The sequence below is a fragment of the Cygnus olor genome, chromosome 1 (genome assembly GCF_009769625.2).
Source record: "Cygnus olor isolate bCygOlo1 chromosome 1, bCygOlo1.pri.v2, whole genome shotgun sequence".
Lineage (NCBI taxonomy): Eukaryota > Metazoa > Chordata > Aves > Anseriformes > Anatidae > Cygnus > Cygnus olor.
The window spans coordinates 33059998-33080728 of NC_049169.1; the positions used below are offsets into that span (position 1 = coordinate 33059998).

The 20731-nt window shown below is 41.8% G+C and overlaps 2 protein-coding genes across 2 annotated transcripts in view; one reads left to right on the forward strand and one right to left on the reverse strand.

Annotated features, from left to right (window-relative positions):
• Positions 1-2991: 2991 nt before the first annotated feature.
• LOC121063857 lies at positions 2992-16010 on the reverse strand. Its single transcript, XM_040544766.1, has 4 exons — positions 15912-16010; positions 14579-14955; positions 14052-14115; positions 2992-3275 (listed from the first exon to the last, which is right to left on the reverse strand). The coding sequence occupies exons 1-4, from the start codon at positions 16008-16010 to the stop codon at positions 3189-3191; spliced, it is 627 nt and encodes a 208-aa protein (XP_040400700.1). The 3' UTR covers positions 2992-3188.
• Positions 16011-16561: 551 nt separating this feature from the next.
• ARID2 (AT-rich interaction domain 2) overlaps positions 16562-20731 on the forward strand; it is a 104942-nt gene continuing 100772 nt past the window's right edge. Inside the window, 3 exon segments of the mRNA XM_040551684.1 lie at positions 16562-17594; positions 17755-17848; positions 18977-19074. Of these exon segments, the coding sequence (XP_040407618.1) occupies positions 17503-17594; positions 17755-17848; positions 18977-19074 (284 nt within the window). The 5' untranslated portion in view covers positions 16562-17502.

The window sequence follows — 20731 nt, forward strand, 5'->3', positions numbered from 1 at the left end:
CATAGACCTCTGAATTTAACGATGTCTTTGTCATCTTCTGAGTTTGTAATTCTGCTGTTCAATGTGCTGATCTTTCCTTGCTCTAAAATCATGACTGAACATTTATCAGAAATACATCACCTTCTAAGGCAGTTAAGGCTCCTTGCTCACACAGGAGAAGACGGGCCAGACCTTGTAAGTCATGCTGAGCAAAAAGCAGTCTTTGGAGAAGACTTGTAGAGGCACATGCACATCTTGAGTGTCTAATAAACAGAAAGCAACTTACTACTTCTCTGAAATTCACTGTAGCAAGTCTCTCCGCCTCAGCAGTGTCACTGAGAGCAACTGGTCTGGAGTGCTCCCTGTCTCATAGCTTACACAAACGGGGAAAAATTCTCTGATCTTGAGTAGTAGGGCCTGTGTATATCCTGCAAGGTGAACACAGATGTAATCTCTCACTTAAAATAGAACCTGGCTTTTCTCTGGTGAGGGCTGTACCTTCCCAGCTAATGGATTAGAAGCAGGAGGACAACTCTTCCTTCTGAGGAAGATTCCATGTCATATTTTAAATGAAAGGACATAAACACCAATCAGGATAGCACTCTGAGCTATAAATCCCAAGTAAAATAGGTTCCTGCTGACAGCAGTGCCAAGTGCCCCAGCTTTAAAAAGCTCCATGGTCCTCTTCTCTGCAAGATGTTTTCACTAGGCTAAGCTGTCCCACTCACTCTTGGCTCTTGCTGTTCCTATTCCAAGGCAATTATCCTGTCTCTCTAACAACGTAGGTTTGACATCTAAGTTGAAACTGCAGATTCTCCTGCTGACTGATTGACTACTAGAAAGCTCTTTCAAGCATTACAGCCAAGCTTCGGGAATATTTGGGGCAGGATAGTACATTTAAAGTTCTTCACCTACAAGTTGGATACTATGCAGCCCTGATGTTCATTTTTTCATCAGGGCTCAGATTTTCCTTTTCCTTCAGACGAGAAATCCCATTCCTTTGGAAGCTGGGTTGCTTTTCAAGTGTAGAATGCTCCCTTTGTTGTCTTCATCTACAAATACCATACTGTGAGTGTTCAAGGATACCAAATCTGGGCTTTGTAGCAAGAAGTGGGAATATAGTCTGTACGGCCTTTTGCCGCTGAAAAACACATCCAGGTTCATGGGAAGGGCCATTTAAAATTTTTGATTTTTCTCTCAAACCTTGTTAACCACTTTAAATCCAGGTGCTATTATTTCCTTAAAACTTCACTTGATGGCTAAACTCAGATGTAAATAAATAAAAAATAAATCTTACTATGGATTACATTCCCCAATCAGTACATCATATTTTAATCTGAATTGTATGTCCAGCAGATAACAAATACAGTCTCTACCAGGAACTGTTTGAATTCTTAAGCCATGTTCCTTCAGCTATGTGTGTGCAGAACTTTCTACACGAATAATCCCATAATGTTAATGAAAGTTTCATAACTATATAGTTAAGACACATTTTTAGATACTAGGTAGATTCACTAAAATAGGGAAATAAAATATGTGTGAAAACAGAGTTTGGTATCAGTTAAATAATCATGTTTAACATAACAGTGACTCCATATTTACCAATGAGTTCTTTCTGATTTTTTTTTCTAGCATTATATTGGCAACACTTAAAAAAACTAGTTGGAGAAAAGGTAAGCAAAATGAGGGATTTTTACCATTTTAAGTGAAATAACAATCTTTAAAAGATGCCAGTTGTGTGGGGACATGAATGACTACATTTAAGAGAAAAAAACATGATGCTGCCCTCCCAGTTCAGCCACAAGACTTCTGGTTCCTTTGATTTTACATGAAGAGTTGAACCAGGAGCTGTTTTAGAAGAAAACTGAAGTTCAGTGAAAGAGAAATTCTATTATAACACTAAGTTCTTTATCCTGTTTTTCTCCATTGTGTGAGAAGTACAACAGCCGGGCTGAAAGAGTATGGACTTTGTAGCTAAAATCTGAATTCATTACTTTTAAAAAGAAGGATAAAGAAGTTAGCCTGTCATTTCATCTCCATTCCTTACTTTCCATATCCTCTGCTGTAATTCATGTATATGTTTTCTTCTTGTGATACAAAAAGGTTTTACAAGAGGAACGCAGATTTAGTTGAGTACTTTGAGCCTTTCCCAAGGCCTAACCTGCATGACAACTCTTCTCACTTCTCACAAATGTAGAAGCATTCGACTTGTCACTCTGGAGTTTTCCAAGGCTTGCAGGCAATTCAAGGGCCATACCTGTACTGGAACTGATGATGAGCAGTTGGGTTGTTCTGCTGAAGTCAAATCCCTAGTCACTGAAGGAAAACAGTGGAGGTGGTGAGGCTGACGTTGCTGCTGGGCTCCAGCCCAAGCCTCTTCCATCATCAGATTAGTGACTTCCACTGTGAGCTGTTAAGAACTACCTCTCCCCTTGCTTTTCTAAAGCATAGGACATGTTTAATATGATTGACATGGGAACGTGAGGTTTCCTAATTGAAAACAAACAAAGTCAATACTTTTTTTCCCCATTAATTTAACCATGCTGTTTATACCATTAAACTATAATTTGGGAATAATTTAAGTTTCACCCTTCATTCTTTAAATTAAATTTAAATTCATTCTTTTCATTAAATTTAATTCTTCATTCTTCTGTACTTATGGGGAAGTCATGAACCTCAAGTCTGATGTGCTGTCGCTGCAGTGCCAAAGCATTGCAGAAAGGAGGTAGAGAAAGCAGAAGATGGAAAGAAGGCCAAAACAGCCAAGAATTGCCAGAAATTAAAACCAATGAGTCTATGGGAGGGCAGCAGTTTAGAGACTCAAGGGGAGACAACACAGCGCTTCAGCACTTCAGCATTCAATTTTCAAGTCACCTGGAAACATTAATCTTACCAAACTCACACCTATGGTATGTGTCCTTTGTCTCTCATTTGCATGAAGATGTGTGAGAAGCATAACCACTCCAGCAATATCCCATATTTGCTCTGCTTCAGGCGTGGAATTTATTTCATATATTTATACAACTTAAAAATTATGCACATAAAAATATAGAAAAATATAGAAATGTACATATGTATAGAAAATTTAAATATAGATGTGTTATTGTCCAAAAGGTTCTATCTTACAGTTCTTCATGAATGAAGGAGATAAACTTATTTCCAAATCTCAGTCTTTAAAATATCCATCAAACACAGCGCTCTGTGGACATTTAGGTTCTACTTGCCTCCAACTCCAAGGACTGCAGACTCCAAATATTAGATCTTTGGATGAAGTGCAATGTTCTGTGGCACACAGGCTGAAAGTAGGCAACAGAAAGAAAATATAATAGGGTTTTTATCAGCAAAATGTTTTTTTTTGAACTAATTTCTGTATTGTCTGTGTCCATCCCACAAGGACATGCTGCACGTAAAATGAAAGTTAGTTTTCTATTTCTGTTTTCTTGTAAATACCACAAGATGACAGTTGTACCCCACCTGCCCTGACAAAGAAATAAAAGCACAGTTGACTATTCTGCCAGGTGCACTCCTTTCAAAATGCCTGTGGAACCTGGGCTCAATGGACTAGAGGAAATATTTATCAGAAGACCCACCACCATCTCTCTTTAAACAGCAACAGGGAAGTAGTAACAGGACCTAATTGCCTCGATTTCAGGCTTCTTCAACTTTCTAATCAGCACGAACAAGAGGGGCATGCATTGTCCTGCTGTTCTTACCTGAGTGGGCTGGATAATGGAGACTTTGAGGATGGAACAGAGGAAGAAGGAACCCTGCCTCCCCCAAGCTGATTATTTCTACCTTCTCTTGAACTGAGACACTGCTTTTCACACACTGAATCTCCTTACGTACCTTTAAAAGGTAATGGTTTTTTTTTGTCCTGTAAATTTTCAGCTGAATTAATCTTTATGTAGGTTGCAATATGGCTGCACGGCTGCTAGTGCCAAGAAGGAAGAAGAGGATGAAGGCGGATGATATCCTCCTTTTCAGAAGCAGCACCAGTTTAAGCTGTATTAAACTAATTGTTGAATAACTCACTGTTAACTGACAACTAGCAGTGGTGCCACAACTTTGCATCTGAAGAAATGAGTTTGAGTATTTAGTGTGTAACTATAAAAAGTTACTCTGATCCAGAATCAAGCTATTGTTGCTGTTCAGAAACTGTACCAATTCATGAGCAGCTAACTTGGCAAATCAACTACTCTATTATATTAGTGATGCCATTATGCAAATTATTTATCAGCATCAGGGATTTGCCCAACATTACAGTTGTTCCTAAAACTAGATTGCACCCCAAAACCCACACTGGTCAAGAGGAGATTTGGATACTGTGTGTGCACGTGTTCGTGACTCAGAGGTGAACCCATGAAACAACTGCCACCTAAGTTATATTATATTCCAGATTTTGAGGGAATCTGAGAAGATTTTACCTCAAAACTTGTCTAATACAAGAGTTAGTAGTTGTCTGTTATATTTTTCTTCTACAACCTAAAGGCTTAAGGTACTCTAAAGTGCATAGGGTATTTTGCTCCCAATTAATTTTATGGACTGGGGTAAGCAGAGTCTTAATACATAATCTGGCACACAATTCAAGAGCTACTTCCTGTGGTAGCTAGTTTGTGGTAATGACATGTCATTTCTGCAGATTGTGTAAATTGCTGGCTCTGTCTTTATACTTCAATAAAATCTGTTTGCATAGCTCATACTTCTCCTTTCATTGCAATTAGGCAGGCAGAAATTCAAACAACAAAACTTCATTGTTCATGTCTGTAAGATAAATAACCAGAGCAAAGGATAAGATGATTTTAAAACCATGTAACAACGTGCAAACCACTGCTAAGTTATACTGAAATCGCAATGTACTTTAAGAAGTGACTGATGTGCACAGGAAGAACACAAGTATCAGCTGCTTGAAATTTTCCCATCTCCTCTGCATACTCTCTTGTGTTCTTGTGCAAGTGATAACATCACAGAACAGGAAAATGCTTCGGATGGCCAAATTCTGGTACCAAAGGCCATGAAAGTATATATGTGTAACTGTGTGTAACATACAGTCAGACAAAAGATTATATATATTTTTGTAATAACTATCTAATCCTTTCTTCCATTTCCACAAAAAAAATGGTGAGAAATCCTTTTTTAGAGCTCAAAGTACATACGAAGTATTTTAAAATATCAAACCCTTATCAAAAATTAATTGGCAACACTGTTGCAGAATATAAACTCAACTGGTGAGTTTCTTTGTAAGTTTCTATACTATTTTTGAGCAGTGAATTGGCAGCAACTTTGTCCAATTAACTTTGACATGAACCAAGCATGATAAAGAGAACCATTTAGCAGTACTTAAGTCCTGATACTTTTATCATCCATTAGACTCTGGACACAATACAGGGACTTTGGTTCTAAGAGATGATCCAACATTTTCTGAGCACTGCCGCTCCAGTGCTGGAGCCCAGTTCCAACAGACTTACACGTAGATGCAAACCTTTTTAATTTTGAGCTCAGGTCCTGGAAAAACCTACAGGAGCTGCTCCTGTTCTCTTACTGATACGTGGAGGGCAGCAGCCCAAAGAATGGTTCACTCAAAGGCTGGCACAGTGCTGCTTTTGATAGTTTACACTCAAAATGTGCCACCCAAGATAGCTGGCCTGCAGTACTTTTTTCTGCCACACCCAGGCACATGCACCTGCCCACTTAGTACCACCTTTTCAACTGTTAAACTTCTAATAGCTTCATTTGCAACTATAAAGTAGTGTTTTTTTGAATTTGTATCATTTAGTGCTACCCTTATTTAAGATAAGTATACTTTACTAAGGTAATAACAAATTAACCCAAAATACGTTTTGTGATTGGTGGCTTTGCTTTTCCTGGTTTTGAAAAATCTTCCTAACTTCCAATGGGCAGTGCTCTGCTGTTACACCTGATGAAAGGGCAACTTTGAAAAACTTCTTCATCAGACAGGACAACCTATTTTCAAGACACCTGAACAGAAATGGAAACGTTCTAACCTGGAGAGCTATGGTCTTCAAGACAGCTTTTTAGAAGGCCAGTGACCTCACAGTATATCATTTGTGGTGGAGTTTTGTCATCTACCAGGGCAGGGGAAGATCTGTTGCAAACATCACATCCCCTCACTTCCCATGAAAACGTGTTGAAGAATACTGAAGCTGCTTAAATGGTTTGTTTGAATACTGTCTGTTTCTCTCCAGCTGGCAATGAACCACTTGCAGGGATGCAGAAGAAGTCAGCTTCACTGGCTTCTATACAGAGGAACTGTAACTTGCCACTGAAATGAGTAAAAACAAAACAAAGCAAAACAAACAAACAAACAAAACACAAGTCTTTTCTTCTGTATCTACCCTGGGACCACAACTGCATCAAAAAGCAGACTTTTGGTTCAGGATAATTTATGAATACCTTGTGGAATATTAATGAAATTTTTTTTTACTAGAATATTATTAACTTTAAGCCATAAAAATCTCAATTCTTTAGTAACTGTGCTTATGAAGACCATATAAACAGAACTACAAAGCCTTCCCTCTCCCTCAGCCATGGTGTTTTGTGTTTTTTTTTTTTTTTCTCCTTTGCGCATGTGAGAGGCACGTGAGTATAGAGTAGCCCTCTGTGTTCTAATTATATTGCTGCAAGACACATCCCAGACATTTTGCTAGGATGGGACGGGGACAGGGCAAGGACTGCTTAAATAAAGCAACCACCGCATAAAGCTCTTCTAACACTCACACCAAACTGAAATCAGTAGCACCACAATGAGGACAAAATGCTCTTAATATTATAGTCCCTAGCCATTCACCAAGCAATTTTTTTAATAATAAAAAAAATAAAAAAATAAAAACAATTAAAAAAAAGAGGTATCAGATAGTACTTACTAGGCTAAGCTTTTGTTAGCAATGAAACCACCAGAGAATAACAAACTAAGGTAGTCCTTTGATAATATTCCCAGGACATCCAGTTAGTTGATCAAACTGTTCCAGACAGTCTGGACTGAGATGCTGTAACCACAGTGACAGGTAGCACAGAATGTGGTGATCACAGTGCTGCATAACAAAGAGATACAGTTCAGATACTACTGAAGGTCCAGTGAATATACCCAATGCTACACAACTGCTTCAGTTACTCATAGCACTAAGCCCATTTGAGGAAGTCACCAACAAAATCACCCTTGTGAGGAACATTTTTACTACTGGGATTCCACACACAGGACTCGCTACCCTCCTTTCATATACTGAGGCTGTACTTGGCAGTGTTATTCTGAGTAATTACCATAATCTTGGAATGATCCGAGGACATCACAGGATAGCTGTCTTCTTGTGTTTGAGCCCAGTGTACAGATATTTTGCAATCACTCTGTATATTGTATATAGGGACTATAAATACAAATGGTGCCAAATGACTACTAGGATATGTTTGCAGGATTGAACATCAATAGGGCTTCAGGTTCCAAGACATCTTTTAAGGAACAACTGTAGACACTGCTTTTCTGAGCTTAAAACTACCTGGGATGAAGTTTTCCAGGTCAGGTGTCTGCCTCAAGCTGGTGTGTTCAAATGGAACTTTCAACAAGGAGGAGCCAGGTACGTGCAAAAATGAAACTGGAGGAGAAAAAACTTCCCATTTTTACTCAAGTACAGAAAAAGCCCTCGTAATATACTTGAAAAGGCCTATGATTTCTTTACTTTGAAGAAAGAATTTGAAATTTTGTGGAGGAATAGACTTTGAATCAGGGATATGCCTTTCGGGTAGTTTTCCAATTGAATATTATGATAAAGCAATAAGCTTTTGAATCTCAAGCTGCACATGCACAGAGAAAAAAAAAAAAAGCCAGAAGCTAGCAGAAGTTAGGCTTGCTGAAACTCCTGTGGAATCAGCAGTGCTGCAGACTGGACCTAGCAAAGTTACTCCCACCTGAGGCAGCAGTGGGGAGTGCAATGAAGGCTGGGGTTCCACAGTGCTCAGTGCTCCCTCTTCTGGCACCCAGGCCAGGAAGGATGGACACCTACCCATAGGGCAGAGGGCAGGGAACAGACCTCGGGGGGGAGGGGAGAGCTCGGTGAGGTTGGGAAGCTGAAGCAAATTGTTCCTGGTGGTCACACCCAAATTCTATTTCTGCCTTTATCGGGGATTTACACCAAGCACTGAGTTTCTTATGTTGAGAAGGTGGCCTCTCATGAAGTGTTTCTCATTTTCTGAGTTCCAAATTTGAGCCTCTGGAAACTAAGCTCTGAAATACCTGGCAGTATCTACAATACTTACATCGCTTTCTTTACTGCAGCTTCTGAGCACCACAATAGCCTTCCACTAGAAAAGACCTCATAATGCAGACAGGACCACAGAACGCACAAACAAGCTCACAGTGTAGCCTACAGATGAATTAAAGCTGGCTCAGAAGTTATGGCTAGCACTTCTACTGCTGAACTGTCTTCACTCGTAAATAAATCTGTAAATTATACCTTTGAAACTGCACTTTGATTAAATAAAGAACAGGCCAAATTAGCAACCATTCTTGTATTGAATTCCTCTGCATCTTAACTTTCTCAACATTAAAGTGATGGTGATGCTACTACCTCCGAATTTTGGTAACTCAGTATACATGAAGCATTCACAGTCTCCTAACGATTACTCCAGAAAAGCCTGTAAGGAAAAGCAAAAAATCTCTACTCAGATAAACATTTAAACGCAATGCAGATACAGAGCTATACTTCCCTTTTTAAAATACTTCTCAGACAGAAGGACCCTACATAAAGAAGTATGATTACAGAGTTACAGACTATCACAATACGCACACGTGATGTCACATGTGGAAAACTCAAGTAATGAGCATGGAATTTTTCACCCTTAATTTTCATGTTTATATGTTAATGTTTGTACGCAATTATGCATAATCTTAATGTTCACTTGCAGATAGAAACTATCAGATTTTCATTTACAGTCAAGAACTCTTTGGCATGTGAAAAAAATAATAATCAAGTGTCTCTGTGTTTTCTTCTAGAAATAAAGAAATTGATCTGATATGAACTTGCCTCCAGGCAGTTACCCAAACTTCAAAAATTATCACAAAAACATCTTTGAAAGCTTTGTTAGCATATTTTGGCAAAAGGACAGGCTTCCTTAGGACAATACTTAAACGATGTTGGAAAACTTGCACTATCAAATACGTACTGTAATTTTTGTGTAGTACTGCAAACATGGCACGGACACCTGGATTAAGGACACAGCTCCATTTTCCTAAGTGCTAAGCACAACTAATTCACAGGGAACACAATGGAGGCTCTAATAACTTGGAAGCCTCTGAAAGAAAAACTAGGACCCACATTATTTAATTTTCCTAACACAAAGTGATGAATGAGTCCAGATTTATTAAAATGTAGGTAGCAGATCAATAGCAGAACTATTCTAAGGGTTTTGCTTACAGACACTTACTACACTTTTATCGTCTTTTAAATTTAGCTAAACTTGTAGCATTAAAAGATAAATAAATCTATTTTGACTTTGACTTATTTTGACTAACACTACAGTAACTTGATGATGGATGAAATGACACTGGAAGAAGTTTCATTCTGAGAAGCCATACTGTAAACTCTGGGGGTACCAAAAACTTACCCAGCGCTGCTGTTTACACAGTTAAGGAACACACCACAAACAGTCCCTGGTGCAGCACATGACTTACGTCACTGGACGTTTGTGTTCTAGAAACTGAAATCAAATACTTAAAACTATAAAGAAAGCCTTAAGATTACAAATCAAGTGTGAGCATGTGCGGTACTATGTATCCCTGAATCAACCAAAGACAGAAACAAACTCTGCATTAACTACATCTAAGGAAATGTATCTGAAGTAGAAGTTACCTGTCACAACGTTGAAAGAATGCCAGAGTGGAGTTTGCCCCCCCAAAAAACTATCATTTTTTTCCTCACTCCCTTACTTGAGCACATATTTTCTATGATTACCCTTTTTCCTTCTTCAGCGGGACTGAAAAAATTCTTCCAGCTTCTGTACTGTTCTATGACACATGCAAGGGAGTCTCAGAGAGGGAAGAGACCTTTCCTCAGCGTGCAGTTTCCCAACCCTGCAGACAAGCTAGATAAGGACAAGACTAAGCAGATTAGTTCATGTAACACATTTTGACACTGCTACTACCCCTAATATCTGAAGACTTAGCTCAGAACCTGACTCTCCCAGCTCTGCACATAAGTTGCTCTTGGTATCTCTGGAAACCACAACATTAAAAATCAGCGGAACGTATAGGATGATAGATATACACTCTACTACTTTTACTTTTTCCTAACTGTCTTTGGTTATCCTTCATTTGCAGCACGATTCTAGGTGAGACAGATCATATGTTAAGGTTCAAAATTCAGAAATAGTAGCAGCTCAGCATAATTAACATTTTTTGTAATATCTGGAGAACAGTAGTCATAGATTCCCCTAAGAACTTTGAATACTATCATATTACTGCAAGTGACAGGAACTGATACTTGACTACATTTGATAGTCCATTATATGTAAACAACCTCAAAAACTGTTTCTCTCTAGCTTTTTTTTTTTTTCAGTTATATTAGACACAACTGCAGTTAAACGGCTTTAGTCCAATGTTTTAAGTGCAATTTTCAAGTCAGGTGTCCCATCAGCATTTGACCAATGCATTGAGATTTTTTTTTTTTTTAAGTTAAGCTGAACATAGCACTACTTCCTTGTGTCTGAGCAACGCAACATTCAATACAATGCTGATCACCTATCAGTAGCCTGTAAGAGCAAGTCTATAGTAAGTAGATCACCAACAGACAGACTGAGAACCATAGCTAAACAGCAAATTTTCTCCTTCAGAAGTGCATCTGGGGGTATTAATTTTTTTCCTTGACTTTTAAGTATTTGGCAATTCCAATAGGTTAGTTATTTAAAGTGTTGTTTAACTGGTATTTCTTTCATCGACTACTTAAGTTCTCAGTAAAGTTTTTGCAGCATGTATTATAATGAAATACATACATTGTCACATGTATTGTCTGTTCACATATTTACAGTTGCTCAAACTACTTCCCTTTTCATTTATGTCTATATAAAAGTTAACTAAGGCAACTGCTTACTTGGAGAAATTTCCCCATATTTTTAGCTACCATTTACTGCCATTTGAATTGGTAAAAATACAAAGATGAGACAGTGCTATGTGATGAGCAAATATTGCCGGGAGATCTGAAATACTGAAAACTCTCACACTAGTAGCATTTCATCATTTAAGACTTCTAAAAACATTATGAAGTTATTAGGCTTGCTTTTGCTTTATGTTAACTAGACCTCCCCCACCGATGTGTGATACCATCATTCTTGCTCTACAAAAGCCCTTAAAGTTTGAGCCAAATTTAACCTGATAGTTTCCGTATTTCAGAGCACAGTTCCTTTTTAATATTCAAAAGAACTCTCTCAGTTTTGCATCTCAATCAAACTTTCACACATGCAACCAGAAACATGAATCACACTAGTGCTATTTCAGGAAACAAGTACAGCTACGGTGGCAGGGGAAGTGTGCCATCCACCAGATCACACAAACATACAGGTAATCACAAGGTAACGCTGGAAATAGGTCGTTCACTAAGTGCAAATACCTTTTTTTTGTCGTTGTTGTTGTTTTTAAAAAGCATGCACAAGTTTGCCTGTCAGGACATTCATGACTTCTGCATTGCAGACCAATGTTTCTCAGAACCTCCGAATATATTTTCCACCACTCAGGCCCTAATCTGCATTATAGGTATGATAACTTGAGAAATGCAGCACATATTTTTGGCCTGATACGTGTAAGAAAAGGATATGAATTAGCTAAACTTTCTAAACTTACTGCTGAAGTATTGCCAAGCCCAAGTGTTCAGAACACATAAGTCAGGACCTACAAAAGAACTATGATTTCAAAAGCACTGCAATTTTGAAAGCAAGTGGGAGTGCGTTCACGTATTTATTTTTACTTCTCCTTCAGTTGCACTTAGGGTTTTCCTGCTTCATGTTTCATACTACATTGCACAACTGAAGAACTCTCAGCTATGAAGTGTTTTTAATTTGGGCCTTAGGTGATCATAAAATTCACTGATTCCAACAGCAGGACCTTTGTGAAGTACAGCGAATACTGGGAAATTACAATAGTAATAGATAGTATTTAAGGAAGTATTTAATCAATTTACTTGATTATTTACAACAGTATTTATGGAGCCCATTTTTCCAACTGTTTTATTTCCTGAGTAGTAGTAACTGAAAAATAAAATGAGGAAGGCATACAACACATTCATAAATTTATGAGGGAAGTGTCATTCAAAGAATGAACTTAAGAAGTTGTTTTTTTCAATGTAAAATCATTATTTATTATTATTTTTGAAGATTATCTAAAACAAACCAGCAAGAGTAGTTAAATTCCACTAACTGCAGTGGAAATTTTGTGCAAGTGTGCAGAAGTATCCTGTAATATTGTACACTCTCTTTCCTGTCTTTGCTGTAATGCTTAGCATTTAGTTTCATGCATTAAAGATCTTTAATTTATGACTTAATACAGTACCATTACTGTACTAGCCACTTATGATCTATACAAAGTAGGAGCATCTTTAAACCAGCTTGCACACCCAAATGAAATAAATAATTTTAGAATATTATTTGGTAAGAAGAGGTACGACTAATACCTGTCTGAGTAAATGCCCCTTGTTAAAAGATGCATTTATCACAGCAAGCTGAGCAAACAGTGAAACCTAACACACACAGTTAGCCTAACATATGCAGTTAAATTCAACACTTTAACATTTGTTATTAACACTGGTTGAGATGAATGTCACTAAAATTTACCACTGGTTTTCTGACCCTTTCTCCTCTACCAGGTGTTTATCCAGTAATTCTTGTGTTTATTTTCAGACTGCACCTTCATTATACATGACTGTCTGCAGTCTTCAGGGGATTTACTCTCTCCTCTCGTCCATTTAATAGGATGCATTTTCTAAAAAAATATATATATACACACACCAGTGCATGCACACAAACAAAATACGCTAATTTCTGTTTCTAAGGATTTACAGTTTACTATTTAATGTAAGTAGCATTCAGCTAGTGATACTAGTTACTCTAATCAAAATGTAATGTTGCCACAATTCAACAGCAGCACAGCAGAAATGAAAATGGAAATGAGAAAGAATATTTCACCCACCAGAAAGCAAATGCAGTTAGTGGGCAACTGACAAGAACAATTGTGGCCTGCTCTGGATAGTAGCAGTTGGGCAGACAGGTAATAAGCACAGAATTTAATATTAAAGATTCAGGGAAAAAAAAGCTTGAGACTGCAACATGGGATACAGCTATTAGAATACAAAAATTGTTGACACAGTTGTACTTAAAAAAAACAACCCTCCCCCCCCCCCAAAAAAAAAAAAATACCAACACACAACCACCACTACTGAACAGTGACAATTCAATTACTGGCTCTGTACTGTCTGCAACTATGCTGATTCCACACGTAATATTTACACACCAAAATTCATTGTATATATTAACTTTCATAAACAGTTTATAATAATACAGATTTTATTTTACAATTAAATGAATTCAAAATGCATTGACAGGTACTATACAGAGATCAATAAATAGATTTTAAAAAAGCAGCAGGATTTTTTTTTATCTTTTTACCTACATTTCATCCTCGAGCCTTTAATATGCAACAAGCTATATTTCTGATTCTTAAATACTGATGTAATATTGGTACGTTAATAATTATCACTTCAACAATGAAATAGGTTAACACTTTTATTTAGGCATCATTAAAACGCATGCAATATTAAATCAAGTAAATCAGGAAAAAAAAGCCTTAATTCATAAACCCTTTCTCTGCCTCAAAGGAGAGGGGAGTCCCCATCACCACAAAAACAGCCAAACAGGTGGTATAATACAAATATAGCTTCGCAGCCATATCATATAGGATCTCCATCTATTCCAGGTTCACGCTAAAGAAGCAAGCTACAGAAAGGCAGACATCGTTAATGTAAAACAGCAATTATTACCAAGCTGGCATCACAAGATCAGAGTCCAATACAGACATTTTGTACCTTGGTGCTGGATAGTGTTACTTGAAGCATCAGCCTAATAGCCGGTTTATTCATAAGGCACGCACTAAAATGAAACAAACAGTAATTAAGTGCTGACAGTGACCTAGTTAGCTACACGAGGAGCCAGCTCGTCCTGTCATTCAGTACAGGTTCGCCAGAATCCCACAGGCACGGTCCCCTCCGCCCGGGCTGCGCGGCCAACAGCGCCTCTCGCCCGGGTAGCCCCGGCCTCCCCCGCCGGGCCGTGCTGGGCCGTGCCGTGCCGCCGGCCGCTCCCGCAGCCCCCGGAGCCCTCGGATGGGGGCGAGCTGGGCCCCGGAGCCGGGGCGGGCAGCGCCGAGGCCGCCGCCTGCCTTCTTTTCCCTTCCCTTCCCTTCTCTACCCCTCCCTTCCCCTCCCCTCCCCCGCGCCGCAGCTCCGGCGGCTCGGCGCTGGGCTGAGGCAGCCGCTGACTCGCTGGCTGCTTGCGTCCCCCCTCACCTCCCTCTCCTCCCTCCCTCCCTCCCTGCCTGCCCCCCCGCGCACACTTTGTAGAAAAGTCTCCTCTCGGCGGCGGGAGGGCGGTGAAATCCTCCGCTCTCCTCCCTCCGCGCCGTAACGCGAACGAAGCCGCCGCCTTCTGTTCCTCAGCCTTGGCCAAGTCGGCGTTTTGTTGACAGGCTCTGCCGGGCACAAAATGGGGCTGCTGCCGCTTCCATGGGCGCCGCCATTTTGTGAGGAGCCGCCGCCGCGCTGCCTGCAGCCGGAGCCGTAGCCTCAGCCGGCGGCGGCCCCGGGCGCGGCGGAGCGGCGGCGGCCGGGGTCTATGTAATGGTTGAATAAAGTGACCCCCTCCAGGGAATCCCCAGCTGACGGTTACGTAAGGGACCGTGCGCAATTGCCGAGCATGGAAACCCACCTCGCCCTGCTACGCAACTCGCCTGTCCTCCCCTCTCTGCCACCCACTCCCCTCGCGCGGGGCGAGGAGAGCCACTCACCTCTGCCGCCCGCCCCTCGCCGAGGGGAGACCCCCCGCTCGGGAGGAATTTGGAGGCGAGATTAAAAACCACCGCCCTCTCCCGCGAAGGAAGGTTTAGCTGCGTGTGCCTGAAAGAGCGATTTAGACCCCTCAATCGCTTGTTTGTTTTAAGCCTCTCCCGTTCACATTATCCTGGCTTTGGGAGCCTATTGCTGAAATAGCAGAAACTCAAAGTGTCACAGGCAGGAGCCTGCTGCAGGTCTCGTTTAAGTCTGGGGGACGGGGGGGCACCCAAGGCTACAGTGAATAGACACTGCATGTCTTACATTGAAATTGATGCACCACCAGCCCATCCACACAGAGAGGGCAATTTTCAATATTTATTGATTTGAAACCGAGGGATTTCTTTTCTACCCCCCCTGTCCCCCCCACCAGTGTGACCCAAGGACAAATCTTACCAACCATCTTGCTCTATTTCTGTCTTTTTATATTCAAGCTGAAACAGCATTCAAGTCAAAAAGAAAAACAAAAAATCCTCAAAAAAATGTTTTATTTCCTGAAGTTAGTTAGTATATGGAATAGAAAGGAATTATAGTTCTCCCTTAAGTGCTCACTTGTGGCCATAATGTGCCATTGATTTCAAAACAGAGCTCCTTACTGACTTTAATGAGGAGTTCTGCTTAAAGAAAACTAAAGGCCCAATCTGGCCTTGAATTTCAGTGTACTGCTTGTGAGGGACCAATGCGCCTTCAGCACCCCTTAAACTGGGACAAGCGCTCACCTGAAGCTCTGTTTACTTGTAAGGAAGGACAAATGCCCGCCTGGACCCCCACCGCTTTACCTGGGGAGCGGATTTTAGACAGAAGGCACCGCTGGCTGCGCAGGCCCCTTCTCTCTCCCACCTGCTCCGCAGGTGTGACTGCAGTGCAGGTACTTTCCTGGGCTCCCAGGCGCTGGATACACGTGATGAGGAAAATATTTACAAATACTGCACACGCCATATGCAAAGGGGAGAGCGGGCTGCCGCTTTTGGCTACCGCCAGTCCAGGGTGAGGGCCTCAGCCTTTCTCCTTCAACAATTTTATGCTTTATGTCCTGTTTAGTGATATACAGAAACATATATGTGGCTTAGATTGAGTAGAGCAGTCCTAAAGCTCTTTGCTTACAGGGCAGAGTGTCTCTGAGAGAGAAAAAAAAATATTTATGGAGCAAGGCAGAGTTCAGGCCCCTGCTGGCAAACCTCCCCGAGGCACCCCTGCTGGGGAAGGCGCTCCGTGCTCCTCTTTGGGGAAGTTTCGAGCCCCTCACGGCCCGAAACGAGGGGCTCCCGCCGCCCTTGCCGCACAGCGCCTCCCCGCCCCCACCCCGCGCTATCCGGGGAGATTTCCTGTCCTTGGAAACACCTCGGGCTGGGGGACTCCAAAGTTTTTCAAAAGTCAAAATCCGCCAGTGCCCCCTTCCGTTGTTGTTTTCGCTCCCCTTGAACTCGAGGCGCTCGGCGTTAGCCCGATTAAAAAAAAAAAAAAAAAAAAAAAAAAAAAAAAAAAAGAACGGCCCCGCTCTGCGAGCCCACCTCTGCTGCCCTCCCCCCGGAGCAGCGAGCGGGGAGAGGCCGCCGTGGCGAGCCCGGCGCGGAGGGCGCATTTCCCCGGCCCCCGGCCCTGGAACAACCGGTAGTAGCCGTTTTTTTCCTCCCCTCTTCTCCCTCTCCCTCGCCTCTTTCCGCCCGGCTTTGTGTGAAGTTTGCGGCACATTGCAGATGAGCCCTTAGCGGCGAGAGGAGCCTATTGTTCCCCGCCAGGAACTGCTTGCTGGGGCTGCGCTGGCTTTTGCCTTCGGAGCTGCCTCGTGCAGTACCGGGACCGGCCTCCGGGGCCCGCTGTGTTGCGCTCTCGTCCAGGCAGAAGCACGGCGGCCTCAGATCTTTTTGTCTGAGAGAGAAGAGAAGTGAATCCTGCTGCCGCCGCCACCGCCGCCGCCGCCGTAGCTGTACAGTGTGTGTGTGTGAGAGAGCGAGCGAGGGAGCGAGCGAGGGAGAGGGAGATCGCATGGAGCCGCGGCTGTAACACACACACACTGTCAATACCTCACTCCGGCTCCCCCCCCACCCCACCACAACAGTAACCCAATTCATTGTGTGATCCAGCAGCACCATGTTGAGTCTCATGTGCAGGCTGGATCGGTTGGGTTTGTGGTGCTGAGAGAGGCAGCAGCAGCGGGAGGAGGAATTACTGAGAGGTGCCCCTCTCCCTCCCTGTCTCTTTGCCTGTGTGTTGTGTGGAGACAGGACTCGCAATTACCACACTCTCTGGGCTCCCTTATTCCTTTTAAACTTTTTTTTAAACAAGCCCCTCTCCATGGCTGATCCCCGGCCGAGCACGGGCACCTGGGTCTCTTAAAGACAAGGAGGAGCCGGGGATTGTTGTTGTTGTTGTCGGCCGTTTTTTTTTTAAATTGGATTTTTTTTTTAAGAGGACCTTTTTTATTACAAAAATGGCAAATTCGACGGGTAAAAACCACGCAGACCAGCGGAGAAAGGGACTCGCTTTCCTGGACGAGCTGCGGCAGTTTCACCACAGCAGAGGGTGAGGAAAATGGGGAGATGGAACGGGAGGGGGGGAGGCTTTTAAACCGACCAGATCCAACTTCCAGCCCCTTCCCTGAAGGACACGGCAGCCCCAGCGAGGGGAGAAAAGGGGGCAGAGCTGACAAGTTGTGGTGTTTTGTGTGTATCTCCTTTGGCAGGTCTCCTTTTAAGAAGATCCCTGTGGTGGGTGGGAAGGAGCTGGATCTTCACGCTCTCTACACCAGAGTCACCACTTTAGGCGGATTTGGGAAGGTGAGTGGAAGTTTTAATTTGGCTTTCCCTCCCGCTAACCTCTTCCCAAAAGTCTCCTCTGACCCCCGGGGGCGGCGGGGGGAGCCGGGGTGGCCGGGAACCGTCCTATTTAAAGCCGGTTAGAGAAGGTGGGGGGTGGAAGAAGGAAGCAAGCAGGCAGGCAGGTTGGTGCCTTGGCCTTGTCGGCGGAGCGATGGAGGGGGATCCGGGGGTACGGCGGACCCCCTGGCCGGCCCCCCCCCCGCCCCCGGCCGGGCCCCGGCCCCCTGCCCCCCGTCGCCGGGGGAAGGCGAGGGGGGAGCGGGGCGTTTGGGGCCGTGAGGGGCAGTTTGTTTCGCTTGTGGTCGCAGCTTGTGTGTGCGCCTCTGAGAGGGAGAGAGAGAGAGAGGAGAGAGTCTGAGCGCAGTTTTAGTGCAACTCAAAATTAGCGGGCATGTTTAACATCGATAATCGGCACGGAGCATGGGCTAGGGAACGATCCTCGCGGCCGGGGGGGGGCCAGGCGCTGCCCTCCGAGCCCTTGCCGGGGAAAAATAACAAAAGGGGCACCCAAGACGGTGTGTAATCAAATAGCCATCTTTAGGCTTCAAGGCTAGGGACAGAAATGTAGGCCTCAAAAGAAAGGCCTCTCTGTGGCTGGGGAGCTGTCGTGGGGGGACCCATCGGGAGGGCTCCCCCGCTCCCCCGCACCCCGCAGCCCAGGGGGCGCCCCCTCCCAGACTTGCCTGCATTATTTTAAACTTCTTTGGGTTTTTAACGGACCGCGGTAGGATTTAAAAGGGGGCGACAGAGGGACTCCCGATTGGTTATTGTCCAGGCAGTAAAAACAAAAACAAACAAACCCCAAAACAATGCGGACCCTCCCGGCCGTGCCCCCCGAAATAAAACAAAATAAAATAATCGGGGAAAATGTCGGCGAGGAGCGGGATTGTTCCCGAAGGGGAAATATTAGCGGCTGTCAGTAACAAATACAGTCCCAAATCCCATATACATTCCTATTTTTTTTCTTCTATATATATTTATCTATTTACTTCGTGGCAGCTTGTGTTTTTTTTTTGCGATGTTCGCTGTCGACGACAGTGTTCGTGTGTACGTTGTGTATCTCGGCCTGTGTGTTGTTTTTGACAGGTATCTGAGAAGAATCAGTGGGGAGAAATTGTAGAGGAGTTTAACTTTCCCAGAAGTTGTTCTAACGCTGCCTTCGCTTTAAAACAGTATTACTTGCGGTGAGTGCTATCAAGCTGTTGCAGTAGTATTTTTGAGTGTGGGATTATATTTGGTTGTCGGTGTGTGCAATAATAAAAATACCCCTACTCTTAAAAAAAAATGCTACAAAATAAACCAGAAAGGACTTCTAATTCCTTATTTGTCTGCTGCAGTGATCACTTAAAGGTAATTATGTTCTGCAGTTATTTTATTTGTATTTTACAGATGCAAGCCTTAAACTTTCAGGGGATCCTAAGTATATAAACAATCCATGTCAGAGCCATTTTAATTGATTATTTTAGAACGGTGGTACTAAAGGACAGTTACTAAGAGATCCTGTTATTGTAGTTACAGAAACTTAGTTTAATTTTTGAACCACTGAAATGTGTTCCTATATGTAAACTTGTTTACTGTTCAGTGGGGTCAGACATTGAAGGAAAATGCATCTGTAGGAAGATATCCAAAGCAGTCTAAATTATACTGTTATCAATTACCAGCAGCATACATTATGTTTTATTTTAGAGTACAAAGATAAATATTTTTTTCCTGTTACTTGAAAAATGGTAGATTTTTGCAGTTTTTAAAAATAAGTTTATATTCCTTAAAGTCATGCAGATTATTTTTTTAAGATGCAGATTTTTTTTTAATGTAGCATGGAGTTTACATTGAATATTTTAAATTACTGTATGTGGTACTGTTCTGTTATTAAATGATTTTTAAAAAGAAATTAATTTTGATTAACTTAGTGGTTATTTTTTGTGTGAAAGATTTTACAGCTATTGCATGTGTAGTGTTTCTAGATGCTATGTAGACATGATTATATTTAATTTAGAATCAAGTTTAATGTACATTGGTGAAGGAATGTAATTTTATGTTTCTGAACTATATAGATGATATTTTTTCATTGTAGTTAATGCTAAGATAGATGTGCAATGTGCACAAAAGATGTATGGGCTTTTGGACTTCTGTTTTGGTGATCTGAGTACACACAAGCTTTATCTGTCTCTAGTTTGGCCTTCTGAATTAGGAAATGCAGTAATTGTACAGGTGCACTTTCTATTGGTTGTCCTAGATTGACTTCCAGCTTGAAGCTGTAGAGTTCAGAGCACAGTAGAGCAGTTATTGAGTTACAATGATGTCTGGAAAACCTTAGTCAGAGATCTGTAGTTACTGAATTTTTCTTTTTTTGGTGATGACATATGATTGCTTTAAGATCCAGACTAAGGAAAGAAATTGCCATAGTTAATAGCTTTAGCAAAGTTTATGATTGCTAGTAGGCCTAGGAATGAAGTGGGAAGCTCCCTTCAGGGTGTCCCTTTCTGTTTATTTTCTCTCTCTAATACATAGTATTCTGGTAGTGTTGCTAAACATTTGTTGGATCATAGAAAATAGTTTTTGCTTTTTGACTTCTTCTGGTGGACCATGTAGTTTATTACCTGACTAGATTTCACATTTATTTTGCAAATTTTTTTTTTTTTAATTTCTGTATTTTAGAAGTGCTTGAAAGCCTAACTTATTGCACTGTGACGTAAGGTGGTATGTCAATTGTATTTTGGAAGCATTTATGTGCTATGACAGTTAAGGAAATTAATGTTAATTTAGCCTTCTAATGACTATTAATTTTTAATAAGATACTACTTTATAATTAAGAATCAAACATCCAAAAATGTTATTTTT